Source organism: Galeopterus variegatus, unplaced genomic scaffold (assembly GCF_000696425.1).
Source record: "Galeopterus variegatus unplaced genomic scaffold, G_variegatus-3.0.2 Scaffold1839, whole genome shotgun sequence".
NCBI classification, from domain to species: Eukaryota; Metazoa; Chordata; class Mammalia; order Dermoptera; family Cynocephalidae; genus Galeopterus; species Galeopterus variegatus.
This window is the reverse complement of record NW_007727950.1, coordinates 92,183-109,107: the sequence shown is the minus strand read 5'-3', so window position 1 is coordinate 109,107 and position 16,925 is coordinate 92,183. Positions and strand designations below refer to the sequence as shown.

Sequence of the window (16,925 nt, the reverse complement as noted above, 5' to 3'; positions counted from 1 at the left end):
ATATCAATAGAAAAGTTATTGTGTTTTACTGTAACAACAACAAAAAAAAAAATTAGCTTCTTAAATTCATCTGTAGGCCAAACCTTAAAAGCTTTCAGTCTGTCACAAAGATATTTCCCAAATTCTTCTGGAAAGCTGTCACCCAAACATTTGGGGTTTGGAATAAGTCATTTAATAAGACCAACAGCTTTGAATATTTAAAAGCTCCTAAGGTTCAAGCATTAATTTTACTTCATCTTATGAAGAGGTTAAAGGACCTCTTACAATGCTCAGGGAAATTTAAAGTCAACAAAAGCAACCTTAAGCTTGAGTAGGTCAAGGAGCTGAAATTTCCCCCTCCCATATTGTTTGATTAGACACCTAAACTCTATTATAAAGATGTACAGAGAAAAATAGAAGCACTCTCTTCTCAAAGAGGAATCTGCCCAGTAGAGAAGGTAAGAGGAACCACGACAAAAATGACCCTAAAAATAGCAGAGCACATCTGACCAGCTACAGCAGTATGCATACAGTAAACAGGGTTCTAGAGTTACTAGGGTCAAATGAAATCAATTTCAGTAGATCTTATAAAGACAATTTTTTTTTTCTTTTTGTCTTTTTTCGTGTCCGGCAACGGATCGCAACCCTCAGTGTCACGCCCGTAGCGGACCGGGACCGGCAACGGGATTGCAACCCTCGGTGTAGCGTCCGCACCTCGCTCAGCCAGTGAGCGGGAACCGGTCTGTATGTGGGATCCGAACCCTCGGTGGGAGCGCCGCCGCACTCCCAAGCGGCGCAATGTAGCAGTGCGCCACTGGGCCGGCCCATAAAGACAATTTTTTAAATTAAAAAAATTTTTATTTTATTGCGGTAAGTCATAAAAATGATTTTGAAAGAAGCTCTTGATTTTGTTTATCAGAAAAGAGATTAGAAGTGTTACCATGGGGAGTTATCCTTCTTAAAAAAAGTCAGGCAATGAATCATGAGAGCTATATGGTAAGAAGATTTGCTTGGTGGTTCTCTGACACAGAACGCTTAAAATATTCCATTCTCTTTATAATCTAACATGAAACCAGAGTGATTTATTCCTGATATATTGAGTCATTAGTTGACTCAAAACTTTACCAGTGGATCTACTAATAATGATGGTGATTTTAGAGTAATCCTTCAAAGAGATGTCCTTTGAAGTATTGTATTTGCTATACATTTTCATATTGAGTGGCAGTTATTAATTAAGACCTAATTACTGTTTCTACCTATATATACAGAGAGGACCCCTTATGAATTCATCTGGGTAGGAGGCCCTCCTTAATAGTATATTATTGAATTAGCTGTTTCATAAAAAGTACCCTGTACTGCATGAGCATCATTTTTCTTTAAATTTGGTTCACCATGATGAATATATTTAACAGCTTTTCCAAAAAAATAATAATAATAATAATAATAATAATTTAAAGACTCAAATAGAAGAGAGTAAAAGTAAATTCTGTTGTTTGCCATCTTCACTAAAGTAGGCAAGTACATCTAACTCTGAAAGCATAAACAAATATAGGTCAAGATCACCAAAGCAAGCAAAGGTATCACAGAGAGTCAGCTGTGAAGAGGAAAAAAGACATACAAGGGAAGGAAAAAATGGAACTCTTTACCTTCATCACAAATAGAAACACAATAAAGTACACTTACAGAGAAGTAAGGATAAAAAGGAATTTTATTTAAATCAAATCTCAAATTCCAGGCCATTCAAAAGTCTTTTTCATCATTCCCTTTCTCCATGATTTAAGTGATCTGTTCTCCCAGATGAAGAACAAACTAAAGTGATTTATGCAGAATATAATCCACAGGTATTTCCAAAGAGTCAGAATTCTTCACTAACTCCATTAAAGTAGATATTTCACAAATCCATTAATTTAAGAGCTCTTTTGCATGTATTTCCATTGTCTGAGGAGCTGTGTCCCTTTATGAACCAATTTTCACTCTTTCCCATATGATATACATTAAATGAACCCACCTAGTGTTTCCATGAGAACTGAAATCAACATGACTCTGTTTTGATTAGAACATTATCATTAAATAAAGACAGATGGCCTCAAAACCTTGGTCATGCCCCCAAATTAATATCAATTTAAAATTTGTTAAAATTGTTTTCCTGAATTATAATATGTAGAAAAATATATTATTAATTGTTGTTATTTTCCTGAGCAGAGTCAGCATAATATGTGGCATATCCTGAAGTACTTTTTATGCTCTTTTAATCAAATATGAAGTTATAATTTACATTATCCAGAGCACTGTGTCTTAATTAATAAAGAGATTCTATATCTTTGTGAGTACATTATGCATTCCTTTCAACTTTTAATTGATCGCCCCCTGCTGTGTTCAATTTTCTTTCTGGCTGTGTTATAGATACCAGAGGAATACCCTCTTCTTTCTGTGTAAAAATTAGTTAATATTTCTAGTTTAAAGATTTCACATATATTTTCATAAGTTTTGACATAAGCTGAGATTATAGTATCTTCAAATTCCTTTAGCACAAAACAGTCCCTGTCAGAAACAAACCTATGGATGCCATTATGAAGGTGGGGTTCTCAGAAAGTGAAGTAAATAAGTGTATCAAGTTATTGAGTTGAAAGCCAAGAGGAGATGTCAAAACTAGAGGATACTGTCTCAAATAAAAAAGTCAGGTTAAGATGTCAAAGTATGTCAGAAGGAAAAGATGTTACTTAGAAAAAGAACACCTTAAGATTTCCTCACTGGTCAGCATAATGTACTTTAAACATAATTTTTGTTTATCTCTGCAATGTTACCAAGTAAAAATATCTGGCACTGGTGCTATCTTTTATGGAAGCTCAATAACTAATGTTTTAATTTCTTTAAGAAATAGACTCATTCATATCATCCATTTCTCCTTGTGTGAGTTTTGGTAGTTTATGCCTCTCAAGGAATTTGTCTAAGTTATCAAATTTATATGCATACAGCTGTTTGTATTACTCTTTATTAAAAGCAATAACCCACATATTAGTCCTGATACTGATAATTCATGTCTCTTCTTGGTTAGCCTGGCTAACAGTTTAGCAATTTATTGATCTTTTAAATGAAACAGGTTTGGATTTTTTTCTTTTTCTTTTTTTTTCTTTTTTGACCAGTAAGGGGATTGCAACATTTGGCACGGTGTGATCTGCACCACGCTCAGCCAACCCTATGTAGGATCCGGCCTCAGCGCTACCAGCGCCGTACTCTCCTGAGTGAGCCACAGGGCTGGCCCATTTTTCTCTCATTTTTAATTTCATTGTTTTCTGCTCTAAGTTTTATTATTTGTTTTCTTATGCTTGCTTTACACTTGAATTGCCAATCTTTCTCTGGTTTCTTAAGGTGGAGGCATAGATTAATGATTTTAGATGTTTCTTCTTTCCTATTATAGATGTTTAGTAATAAAATTTTCCTGTAAGTACTGTTTTCTCTGCATTTCATGAAATTTGGTAAGTTATATTTTCATTTCAAACAAATTACTTTTAATTTTGCTTTTGAAATTTTTCAACATTTGTTTTTTAATCTCCAAATATCTGGAGATTTGCCAACTATCTTTCTGTTATTGATTTTTATTTCAATTCTGTTGTGGTCTGAGAACATATTTTGCATGATTTCTATTCTTTTACATTAAAGTGGTTTTTGTTTTGTTTAAGGTCTAGCATGTGGTTTATCCTGGCGAATGTTCCATGTGAGTTTCAGAAGAATGTACATTCTACTATAGTTGAATGATATATTAGTCCATTTTTGTGTTGCTATAACAGAATACCTGAGACTGGGTAATTTATAAAAAACACAGTTTTATTGGGCTTATGATTCTGGGACAGCTGCATCTGGTGCAGGCCTCGGGCTGCTTCTACTCATGGTAGAAAGCAGCAGGCAGCCGGCAGGTACAAACAGATCACATGGCGAGAGGAAGCAAGAGAGAGAGAGAGGGGAGGTGCCAGGGTCTTTTAAACAACTATCTCTCAGGGGAACTGATAGAGCAAGAACTCACTCACTACCTCCACCCCTCAGGGAGAGCATTAACACATTCATGAGGGATCCACCCCCATGACTCAAACAGCTCCCAACACTGCCACATTGGGGATCGGATTTCCATATGAGTTCTGGGAGAACAATACATCCGAATTCCATTAGATGGAGTATTTTAATAAATGTCAGTTAAATCAAGTTGATCAATAATACTGTTCAGGTCAACTATATAGTTACTGATATTCTGTCTGCTACATCTATCAATTGCTGAAAGAAGGGTGTTCAAATCTTCACCTAGAATGGTGGACTTGTCTATTTCTCCTAATATCACCTTTTGCTTCACATATTTTGACACTGTTGTTAATTGCATGCATGTTTAGGATTGATCTATCTTCTTGGAGAATGTACCTTTATCACTACATAATGCCCATCTTTATTCATGAAAATTTTCCTTATTCCGAAGTCTGCTATGTCTGAAATTAATACAACTATCCAGCCTTCTTTTGATTAGTATTAGCATGATATCTATATCTCTTGCTCCTTCCTTTACTTTTGTTTTATCTGTGTCTTTGCATTTAGAGTGAGTTTCTTATAGACAACATGCAGTTGGGTATTGTTTTTTACCTATTCTGTCAATCTCTGTCTTTTAAATGGTGCTCTTAGACCATTCACATTTAAGTAGCCAACACTTGGCTTCAGTAAATAGTTGGGTTACTGTCCACCACATGTAACTGTTCTTATTCTCTGCATTTGTTCTTTGTTCACTCTCCTCACCCCAACTGCTTCTGCTCTTTCTGGTTTATTTGAGAATTTTACATGATTTCATTTTATATCCTCTTAGCCTACCAATTTTATCTTTTAAAAAATTTTTAATGGTTGTCCTGGAGTTTCAAATATATATTTTAATAAACCTAAGTCCACCCTCAAACAACACTATACCACTTTACATGTAGTTCAGGTACATTGTAATGGGTCTTCCCAATGCTTACTTCCCATCCTTATGACATTGCTGTCATTCATTTCACTTAATGAATTTCATCTGGTATAATTACTCAATACATTGTTACTATTTTTACGCAGACACACATTTGTCTTTTAGATCAGTTAAGAATAAAGAAAATAAAATTTTCATTTTTACCTTCACTTACTCTTTCTTTGATAACCTTCCTGTCCTTATGTAGACCCGAGTTTCTGACCTATATTATTTCCCATCTTCTGAAAGAAATTTTAACATTTTTTGCAGGGCAGGTCTGCTGTCAATGAACTCCATCATTTTTGTTTGAGAAAGTCTTTGTTTCTCCTTCATTTTTGAAGTATAATTTCACTGGATATAGAATTTTATATAAGTCAATGTTTGTTTTGTTTTTGTTTTTATAATATTTGAAATACTTTGCTCTTTTCTTGCTTGTATTGTTTCTGAAGAGAAGTCCAACATAATTCTTATACTTGTTCCTCTTATACTTGTTTCTGAATTTTGAATATGATATGTCTAGATGTTGCCTTTTTTTTACATTTACCCTGCTTTGTGTTGTCTGAACTTCCTGAATCTGTTTTGTGTCTGTCATTGATATTTGAGTAATTCTTGTGCTTCGTTTCTCATTCTTCTTCTTGTATTCCAACTACATGCATGTTTCACCCTTGAAATTGTCTCATATTTCTTGGATGTTATGTCTTTTTTCTTAAAAAAAAAAATTCTTTCTTTTTGTATTTAAGTTTGGAAAGTTTTCATTGACCAATCTTCAAATTCAATGATTTTTTTCACACTCATGTCTAGGCTACTAATGAGCCCATCAAAGTTACTTTTCATTTCAGATGCACTGTTTCTTAGAGTTTCTCTGTGTTTACCCTATCCATATGTTCTTATACATTGTGTATTTTTTCCATAAGGGCCCTTAACATTTTAATCATAGTTATTTAAAATTCCCTGCCTGATAATTTCAGCATTTGTGTCCTGTCTAAGTCTGGTGTGATGCTTGCTTTATCTCTTTAAACTGTTTTATCTTGCCTTTTAGCATGACTTGCAACTTTTGGTTGAAAAGCAGACATGTTGTATTAGGTAATAAAAATTGAAGTAAATAGTCTTGTAATGAAAGAATTTATATTAATCTGGCTAGGAGTTAGGCTGTATTTAATGCTGTAGCTGCAGGGGTTAGAGGCTTTAAATTCCTCTCCTGTCCTTGTTTTCATCTCCCCTTCTTGACTTTATACTTTCCTAAATACTCTTCCCCAGAAAGAGTCTGAGTCTTGCAGTTCTTTTAACTGACTGTAATCCACTTTCCTCATACTGGAACCTTGCTGTGGTAACCACAAGGTGGTGGGGAGGGGAGGCATTCTATAGTCTTATGATTACATTGAGTCTTTTAGTGTCTCTTGCTCCCGACTTTACAAGTGTTTTTCCTGTGACATAGCTTCTCCTATTCCCCGTAAGTGGGACGGGAAGGCACAGGGGTCTACAGGAGGATGGTGCCCTTCCTCAGCTGAGATAAGGCCCTGGTAAAGTGCTTTTCCCTAGAGAGCAGGACTTTGTTATGGAGAACATGCCGGCACTATTTCACCATGATTATTCTTCTTCTGACCCAGCTTGGGGCTCATTCTCAGATCTTTACTGTGTGAACCTGGTGGAGTTCCTGGAGGCAAATCCCGCAAAAGTGTGGAAGCCCCTTAAAACTACAGTCACCAGGAGTTTCTCACTCTGAAATTAGTCCACACTCAGCTTCCAGCAATTCATCAAAATTAACATATAAGTGCTTCTACAGTTTATGGCTCCAGTGACTTCTGCTCCAGGTAATCAGATCTCAGATGTCACTCCCTTCATTCACCTCTCTCCAGATGTTGGGATAGTGGTTTGGCCTTGTGGGAGCTCAGAACACAATACTCCAAAGTATTGGCGCCTTAGCGTACTGAATAGTTTGAACTAAAGAAGATTGGAAGGGCCTCAGTAGCAAGGTCTCTTTGACCTTCTCTGATCCTTCTGTCTCCCACCCCATTTTCTCCCCTGAAACAACTCACAGAAACTAGAATTCCTCCTACGGTCATACACTCTAGAACTCCTCTTCCCCCAAACCAGCCATAAAACCTAGAATACTCCCTTCTTCCTTTCTCCTTATAGACCCTCATTCCAGAGTTGTCCCACCCCATACTCCAGAGGAAGGAATGCTACACAGAGAGGCCAAGAAGAATCTGAACAGACAGGCCTTGCTAAGTTCCCCCCTAAGACCATTACCTCTAGGTCATACCTTTTTGTCTCATCACATTTCTACATGGCTGTCCAGTTTCCATTGAACCTAAGCATAAAATAGACAGTTTTCCCTGGGTCCTTGGGTCTTTATTTCTGAAGACTCCTGTGTTACATAAATAGTGGTTAAATAAATTTGTTATGTTTTTATCTTGTCTTTTGTTATAGGAGTGTCGGCCATGACCTTTACGATGTATGAAGAGAGGTATTATACCTTTCCGCCTCTACACCTTATGACCTTAGTTTTCTGACGAGTTCAAAAAAAGTGGTGGATTTTTTGTTCAGCTTTTTCTTGTGAGAATGGGAGTGATAACTCCTAAGCTCCTACATGTTGTAGCTGAAACCATTAGTCAAAGTATTGCTTTTAAAGCCTTTGCTTTCATTATGTATTTGTGCATACGTACTAGGTCATGATGTAAAATGTAATCCTTACTAGGCTTCAAAACATTTCAAAGAACAGTGCCACGGGCTGCCCGGTGGCGCACTGGAGAGTGCGCCGCTTGGGAGCGCGGCGGCGCTCCTGCCGAGGGTTCGGATCCCATGTGGAGAGCGGTTCCCGCTCACTGGCTGAGCGCGGTTTGGGCGCAACACCGAGGGTTGCGATCCCGTTGCCAGTCAGTAAAAAAGACAAAAAGGAAAAAAAAAAAAAAAAGAACAGTGCCACAAAGCAGAGAAAATAAGACTGTGGGACTTTCTGCTGAGGCATTTCCCATCCATATTCCCACAAAGGTTCATGTAACCATCTTGTATATTGCTAACTAGCAGCCAACATTTTGGAATAAATCTCTCATTAATTTATAAAACACATCTGTTGAAAGAATGACTCGAAGTTTAATTAGCATGGCTAGTAATTAGTGTTTTATGTTTGTTTATTGATTGATTTATTGACTTGCTACAAAATTGCTGTTTAACCATGTTGATGATATTATGCTCTGGTACATCTGAGGAAACATGTAATATTAGTTTTCTGCTTTTCTGATAAATAATTTGAACTTTGGCATGTTTTATTCTTTGCACTATTCTTAGCTGTTAGGTATTCTAAGCAAAAAATAACATGAATAATTTTATTTGACATCCTGATCTGCTATTTGAAAAATATTATTTAAGTACTTCTTAATTTGCAATATTAACTTTTCTGTAGTGATTTTAGTCTATCTAGATTTAGTTGAAACTCTGAAACTAATTAGTTAGAAATTATTGTACATTACATCATTTAAGTCTGAGACATATGGAAGTAGTGGGCTCTGAGACAAGAAAGAAAGAAAAGGAAAGAGACAGAGTTCTTTCTCATCTCCCTTCTGTCTATGCTCGTTCATGACAAGAAGCTGTGTCTGAAATGTATAAAAACACTTGGTGTAAAGTTTTTCCTTCTTATAATCCAATTCCAATCTAAGCTGTGTAACAAAAATCCATAGAGGGGACACATGCTTTGCATAACACAAACCAAGGTCTGTAGATGGACTGCATAATAGCTGCAGTCTAAAAGAAAAAAAAAAAAAAAAGCTTGGAATGTGTTTGACATACTCTTTAATTTTAAATATTTATACTACATTTCAAAATTCATAAGATTGAACTTTTTATTCCAAAATATTTTATAAAATTCATGTACATGAACTTTTATAAGGTAATTATATTCTCTGATCATAAAAGGATATCATAAATTAAAAAACCAAGTAGTCCTACATTTATATTAAAACATACAGAAATTAGTATATTCGATTTTGATTTTAGTACAATTATTGGAGCAAGTGTGGTTATTCCATCTGGAATTTTAAATCTGATACAATTTATCATGCTGTAAGTAAAGCTGTACAATCAAACAATGAGCTTCATAAATAAGGAAAAAATGGGAAGATTCTAGGTAGAAATGGTACCATGATGATGAAATAGTGAAAAATAATTATGCTTTCTGGAACAATTAAAAATATACTCAAGGGTTTGGGGAGAAAAAAAAAGGAAAGGAATAAAGTTCATTAATAAAATTCTAAATATCTGTTCATCCTCATGTTACAATAAAGCAAATAATTTTAGTTTCATATGTAATTGCTCATATACACAAAATGCTCTCTGCTGACATATCTAAAAATGTGTGATGTTACTAGCTGTCATTTCACTACATGGTATACAAACTAACTTCCCTTAACATAGTCTTACCATTTGTGAATCCACATTCATAACAGCGTTGGGTATGTGAAAACTAAACACAGGAAACACCTGCAGAATAATACTAGTTTCTGTACGGAAGCGAAACCATTTACATAAATTTATTGAAAGGAACTCAGGATGATGTTTTACAGCATATAAATTCTTACCTAAAGCTTTCATACACCAGACTTTCTTACTCCAAAGGGCTGGTCGTGTTCTAATGTGCTTATTATTTGATGTAAATTCAACCTCCACAATATCACCAATTACTTCATCTCTCAAAATAATGAATATTTCACCAGGATTCTGTAAGATGAAAATTTAACCCAATTAAGCATTTGCAAAAGTTTACCTTAACAAAAGAACCCATTACATTTATTAATGATAAAGTAAGTCTTCTATTGTGTTTGTATTTTCAACCATGCTCAGAAATAAAATATGTAAATGAGATTCTCACTACATTTTGAACTTCTCAATTTGGTGTTTATTGAGTGTTCTTTTTTTCCCTCAATACCACGTTTGCAACTAAAAAAACAGTGAGAACACAGCTGCTCCCCTTTTCTCTCGCCCCTTCCTGGGTGTGTATCTTCCCAGCCCAGAGTAGAAGCATCACCTTACAGACCAGCAGGGGACTATGGGACTATAACTCAATTGTTAACCAAATCTTTCTTCCAAATCCTTTCCCCTCACCTTTCTAGAACTTGGTATCTTTATCTATAAATGAGAAGATTAAACAAGTTTAACTTTAAGATTTCCTACAGTTTAAATACAATGAGTTTTCAAGTGCCCAAGAGTTACATATTTTGTATAATAGAAGTTCTCTGGTTCCTCTTTATTTATGATGAATGTTGTGAAGGTTTTTGAGTTGACTAAAGGTTATAAATCTAAAAGTTTCAAGATTTAATTAAGACGGAAATGCTGAATCTATGTACCTAAGATAAAAGGGTTACTGAAGACTTCTTTTTGGAAAAAAATTCAGAAAAAATACTAGGGATGAGATGAATGGAGTTAATACAGACAAGAAAGATAGAAATAAACATTTATTGAGCATCTATTTCATAGAGGGAAGTATGCTAAGCATTTTTTATATAAAAGTTAATACAGACAAGAAAGATAGAAATAAACATTTATTGAGCATCTATTTCATAGAGGGAATTATGCTAAGCATTTTTTATATAAAGATAGTTCCTTAAATCCCAACCAAAATGTATAAACACACACACACACACACACACACACACACCCCAAAACCAAAATGGAAAAGGCTATTATTTTTCTCTTTCAGAAACAAGGCAAGTAATACACAGAATTACATTCTGAAGATTAATCAGAACTATCTAACTTCCAAATCCACACTATACATCATGCTGTCTAACCATTTTTTAAAAACTAAAATGAAATATTCTTTTTATGATGATCTCACTCTCAAAGCCCTTCTTCAAAGTCATACTAAATTTCAGCCCCACACTAAAATAAACAGGAACCTCATTTATATGCTCTTATCAAGTTATATTTACCTCAAAGTCATTAATTTCAAAATTCTCCTATTTAAATGTCATCTCCCAAAGCATAAGTCACCCACCAATAAAACTTACATCTTAATGCTTAATACCAAAGAGTTTCTGCAAGTAGTAAGCAGATATTACAAAATCATTTCAGCTAACACACAAACCCATTTCAGGCATTTTCCTCCAGAGTCTAATACTCTCAAATATTTGTCCACTGGATATTTTGAACTATATTTCTTCTCACTAATGAAATTGCACATAGAGAAAAGATCCTATTTCAAAGAAGCTACTACTATTCCACTTATTACTCCTGCCCCACACATGTAACAAGTCAGGAGGTCAGGAATGTGAGCTCTCCTGTTCTTCACATCTGCAACAGGGCCTCATTTCTAGCCCGGGTTTTTTGTTCTTTTTTGTGACTCTTATCTATCATCTTACCTAGAATCTTTAAGAGCCACATACTGACTTCCCATTACATTTCACTTTTGCTTAATTCTTCAAGATCTTTTGCTTCAGAATTCTTCCTCTGCTTCTGAGATCTTGACATTCACTTTCGCTTAATTCCTAAGATCCTCTGTTTCAGAGTTCTGGATTTTTTTCCCACATGTACATCACTCCTTGTTTAACTTGAATGTATCCATTTCCAAACTCTCCCAGTGTTATATTCACCCAGTCAACTGGTTCTCATTCAGGAGTGCCTGCACAGGCTGCTTCTCATGCATCCCATCCCCTCCTTATAGAGGGCAGGACTCTCCCTTTCAACCATTTCTAGAGAAAAGTTCGAAACAAAAGACAAGTGTACAGAACCCCCCAAATGAGGCACTCACCTCTTCATTTGTAACCAGGGCTGCTTCAGGGGCCTATGACTTGTGCACTCTCAGAGGGCCCCTCGCTTAGAAGGCCCTGCACTTGGTTAATGCTCTACTGTCACTGCTTGGAAATGCTTGATAATTTGAACAAGGGGCCCTTGCACTTTCATTTTGCACTGCAAATTATGTAGCCAGTCCTGTTTGTACATAAAGTTGGCATGCTTTTAGTTCCTTTTCTCCCTCCATCTCCCCAAACGTGTCTTCTCCACCAAGGTCCAACTCAGGTTTCACCAACTCCACAAAATCCTCCCTGAAACTTCAGCCCACAAAAAGTTTTAGAATTTTCAAGGGAATACGAGAGCACTTCGTGCCTGTTCTCCTCACTGGACCATTGCTAAGTCATGCCCTCTATTCTTAATTCGCTTTTCATGTCTGTGTCTTGGCTTCCCAGCCAAATTTTAAACATCCTAAGGATGTTTTTATTTCCTCATATCCTTATGGCACCTTGCAAGAATTATGCACAAAGGAGACATTCTGTTTATATTTAAAAAAGATAAATCCATGTTTAAATCCAGCATGCTTAATTCTCTTCCTTACCTCCCTCAAGCTTCATTTACTCTCTGTATCTCCCTGCAGTAGCAGCTGCTCAAGGAAGGAAGGCCTGTCCTTAATAACATGGGTAAATTTAATTCAATGTTCAATGGAGAAAATATTAGGACATTCAAGTGGTCATAATAAATTTAGTTTTATTAGTTATGAAGCTGTTGTTTTGCTCTCAATCTTTCTGACTTTTTTTTTTTTTTTTTGCAATGGGCCAGTACAGGGATCCAAATCATTGACTTTGGTTTTATCAGCATGATGCTTTCCCAAGTGAGCTAACCAGCCAGACATTTTCTGACCCCTTCATGTATTCCTTATTTGGGTCAGAGCATTCAGGGAAAGAAAAGGTTATGATAATTATCACTTCCAAACTCTGAAGTTCTGCTGCATTGCTCAAAAACCTTGAGACCTAAACAAAAGGGCTGAAATTTGGTCTACAATATAACATTTATATCTGAATCTCTGAAGTAAGATATGAGCATTGCTATTTTTTCTTTTTAACTCCCCTAGTAGTCCTTGTATGTGGCTTCGTTTGAGAACCACTTGGCTAAAAGGAAAAGATGTCTTTTGGTCACTGTAAAACCTCACCTCCAAGAGAGTAGCACCTCACAACATAGGCGTTTTAGGCACAAGGCATACAATCAACTTCTGCTGCATTTACTGTATTTTTTAGTTAAATGACAGAATTAGACTTTAAATTAAAGTTGGTTACCAAGAAATAGCTCGTGATTTGGTGTCAGAAGTTGGTGGGTAGTGCTGTTAGCTTCTATATGTTGTTTTAAATTATATTCAGGGCCAAGGAATAAACTGGAAAGGAGTTAATCTCTGAGATTCTTATAGCCCTAACCAGTCACATCCATTCATATAGTCTCAGGGAATTTCTAGATTTGTTATTTACATAATCTGTGGTCTGTCCTATGGGTTTGGAAACTAGTGTTATGGTTTCATCTGCAGAGGTGTCCCAACGAACAGGTCACATATAATGAAGCCCTTTATTAGGGAATATAGGATTAGGATTCAGATATAAAATATAGTAATAGATTAGGATATAGATTAGGATTCAGAATGAAATATTAGGATTCAGATATAAAAGCAATTCAATGAAATTAATATAGATTCAAATGGTGATAAAGTCACTTTAAAAGGCCTTTTGTGGTTGCACAACGAATTTCAGAATTAAATTTTCTCAAGTAAATCAACAAGTGACCGAACTGGTTTTCAAAATGTTTCAGTTGTATCATCAGGACAGCAGCAATGGGAGAATAAATTAAAAATAAAGGAATACGGATTGATTATACTAAGGGAAATAAGACATTTGGGAGGAGAAAATCTGAGATTAACAGTGGGCAGATTCTACCAAAAGGAAGGTAAAGTGATATGTTAAAGACCTGCCTACACAGATAAAACAGGATAAAGGAAATAAGCTTAGTCTTAACTGCTCTTTAGGATGGTGCTACTGTAGAGGAAATATAAAACCGTGATCAAATCTGTGACTGGGGCTCCTGGACGTAACAGGAGAGTCTGGGAATCAAAAGCAAACTTCAGCACTCCTGAGAGGGCCTGGTCAAGGGAACATTTGGATGCTCCCTCTTATAACTTCTGTTAACATCTGTAGAAAGAGTGACTGGAATGACCCCTTAAAGATTAGACAGTTCTCATAAGTGATTATAGAACAACTGGGCAGCTAAGTGGAGAAGCCTTTGAAGGGGGCACTGGATTCTTGACACCATTATTAAGTGAGTTTGAAGGTGATTTATTTATTGTAAGGAGCATGGATATATATTTCCTATACTCTAGGACGGATTTAACCTCAGCACTGTTGACATTTTTGGACCGGATAAGTCACTGTTGTGGGAGCTGTCCTGTGCATTATAGAATGGTTAGCTGCATCTCAGGCTTCTGCCACTAAATGCCAGTAGCAATCCCCCAGTTACAACAACCAAAAATGTCTGCAGACTTTGCCAAGTGTCCCCTGGGTGAATAGAGGCAAAATCAGTCCCAGTTGAGAACCACTGCTCTGATGGAATTTACTCAGGAAGTTATGGAATTAGGACTTTGGAGTAATGGACTGTGTGGAGAAAAGAAGCTACCAAATAATTCACCAGATCCAATTCTGGTTTAGGTGTTATTCCGATGAAATAATGCCTCCCAGATGGATTTTTCAAAAGGGAGATAAAATTGAATACTATTCTTTTGAACAATGGAAGCGTTTGACAGACCTAGAACCCACTGAAATTTCATACCTTTCATGATTGATTACCCCACAAGAAAAATTCAAGAGGAATATGCTACAAAAACAAATGGCCCATAAACAAAGTAAAGGTTTTTTAAAACACTAAAGTAGAACAAAGTGTGCCTACATAGGTCAAGGAAGAGGCCAAATTAAGAAGCAGATTTCAACTGTTAAAAATCACCTAGGTATTTCTCAAAAAGACAGAGAATAACTTACAGTGGTAGAACACTGGAGGCATATCTTCACTTGTGCATGAAAAAAAAAAAGTTGAAAAAAGAAAAAAAAATTTTTCTGCTGTTCTAAAGTGGCACGAGATTTTCAAGGCCTAGGAAATCCAAAAATCTGTGGAAAGAAACAGCGCTGGGAAAGATGACAAGGCAAAAGGATCAATACTCCCAAAGCTTCTGGGGTCACAGAAAGCAGCAGCATCACCCACCACTTCAGGAAACAGTCTACTAAAGCTGATGCTCCAGAACAGATGAGGGGACAGGGACGAGAACTTCTGTAGGAGGCAGGTCCACAGAACCCAGCAATTCCACAGCAAGAGGCAGCAGCAGGAGGGATTTAAACTAACTCCCTGTTAATCAGACAGAAAGAAGATTATGTCCCTAGATAGAAGTCACAGTCAATTCAGTGTTGGAAACACTGGAAACACAGAAGTACAAAGAGAAATTAATAGGTTTTGAAGATGCTGGGTGTGAATGAGGCACATCTCAGATAAGACTTGGTGATTGGCAGGAATAGTATTGTAAATTACTAGATTTTGTAGGATGGCAGAGAAGCCTCAACTATCGCCTCCTGGGAGAGAAGACACTAGGCTTAAGTGTTCTTTATTCACCCTCTAATTGGAAGAATCTCAGAAGTTAGTTTAAGTTCAGAGGTTGTACTTTCACGGTGCCTTCATCAAAGATCAGTTGGCTGTAGGTATATGAGTTGATTTCAGGGTTCTCTATTCTATTACATTGGTCCATGTGTATGTTTTTATGCCAGTACCATGCTATTTTGGTTACTATAGCTTTGTAGTATAAATTGAAGTCAGGTAGTGTTATTGCCTCCAGCTTTATTTCTCTTGCTCAAGATTGCTTTGGTTATTTGGGGTCTTTTTTTTGTTACATATGAATGTTAGGATTATTTTTTCTATTTCTGTGAAGAGTGTTACTGGTGTTTTGATGAGGATTGCAGTAAATCCGTAGATTGCTTTGGGTAGTATGGACATTTTCACAATGTTAATTCTTCCAATCCAAGAGTGAGAAATGTCTTTCCATTTTTTTGTGTGTTCTCTTTGATTTCTTTCAACAGTGATTTGTAGTTCTCATTGTAGAGATCTTTCACCTCCTTGGTTAAATCTATTCCTAGGAATTTTATTTTTTTTGGTGACTAGTATAAATGGGCTAGCTTTCTTGATTTGATGTCTTTCCATTTTTTTGTGTGTTCTCTTTGATTTCTTTCAACAGTGATTTGTAGTTCTCACTGTAGAGATCTTTCACCTCCTTGATTAAATCTATTCCTAGGAATTTTATTTTTTCTGGTGACTAGTATAAATGGGCTAGCTTTCTTGATTTGTTTTTCTGCTAGTTCATTGTTGGAGTATAAAAATGTTACTGACTTTTGGGTGTTGATTTTGTATCCTGCAACTTTACTGAAATTGCTTATCAACTCTAAGAGCTTTTTTTGTAGAGTCTTTAGGTTTCTCTGTATATAGAATCATGTCATTGGCAAAGAGGGACAATTTGACTTCACACTTCATCTTTTCCAATATAGATGCCCTTTGTTTCTTTCTCTTGCCTGATTGCCCTCGCTAATACTTCCAGTACTATGTTAAATAGGAGTGGTGATAGTAGGCATCCATGCCTAGTTCCCATTCTTAAGGGAAAATCTTTCAATTTTTCCTCACTTAGGACGATATTGGCAGTGGGTTTGTCATATATGGTTTTTATTGTAATGAGATACTTTCCTTCTGTACCTAACTTGCTGAGTCTTTATCATGAATGGGCAAAGGAGTTGAATAAGCATTTCTCAAAGGAAGGTATACGAATGGCCAACAGACACATGAGAAAATGCTCAACATCACTTGGCATCCAGGAAATGCAAATCAAAGATACTTTGGGATATTATCTCACTTCAGTTAAACTAGCTATTATCAAAAAGACAGAGAAAAATAAATGCTGACAAAGATGCAGAGAAAGGGGAACTCTCCTATGCTGTTCGTGGGACTTTAAATTGGTGTAGCCATTATGGAAAATGGTATGGAGGTTCCTCAAACAACTACAGATAGAACTGCCATGTGACCCAGCAATCCCACTGCTGGGTATATACCCGAAGGGATGAAAATCATGTTGAAGGGACACCTGTACTCCCATGTTTATTGGAACTCTATTTATAATAGTTAAGAGTTGGAACCAATCTAAATGTCCATC

The 16,925-nt window shown here is 36.1% G+C and overlaps 1 protein-coding gene across 1 annotated transcript in view; it reads right to left on the bottom strand.

The window, feature by feature from the left end:
* LOC103595765 (B-cell scaffold protein with ankyrin repeats-like) overlaps positions 1 to 16,925 on the bottom strand; it is a 168,324-nt gene that overhangs the window by 72,790 nt on the left and 78,609 nt on the right. Inside the window, exon 4 of the mRNA XM_008579230.1 lies at positions 9,526 to 9,664. Coding sequence (XP_008577452.1) covers positions 9,526 to 9,664 — 139 coding nt within the window. The remainder of the gene's footprint in view (positions 1 to 9,525; positions 9,665 to 16,925) is intronic.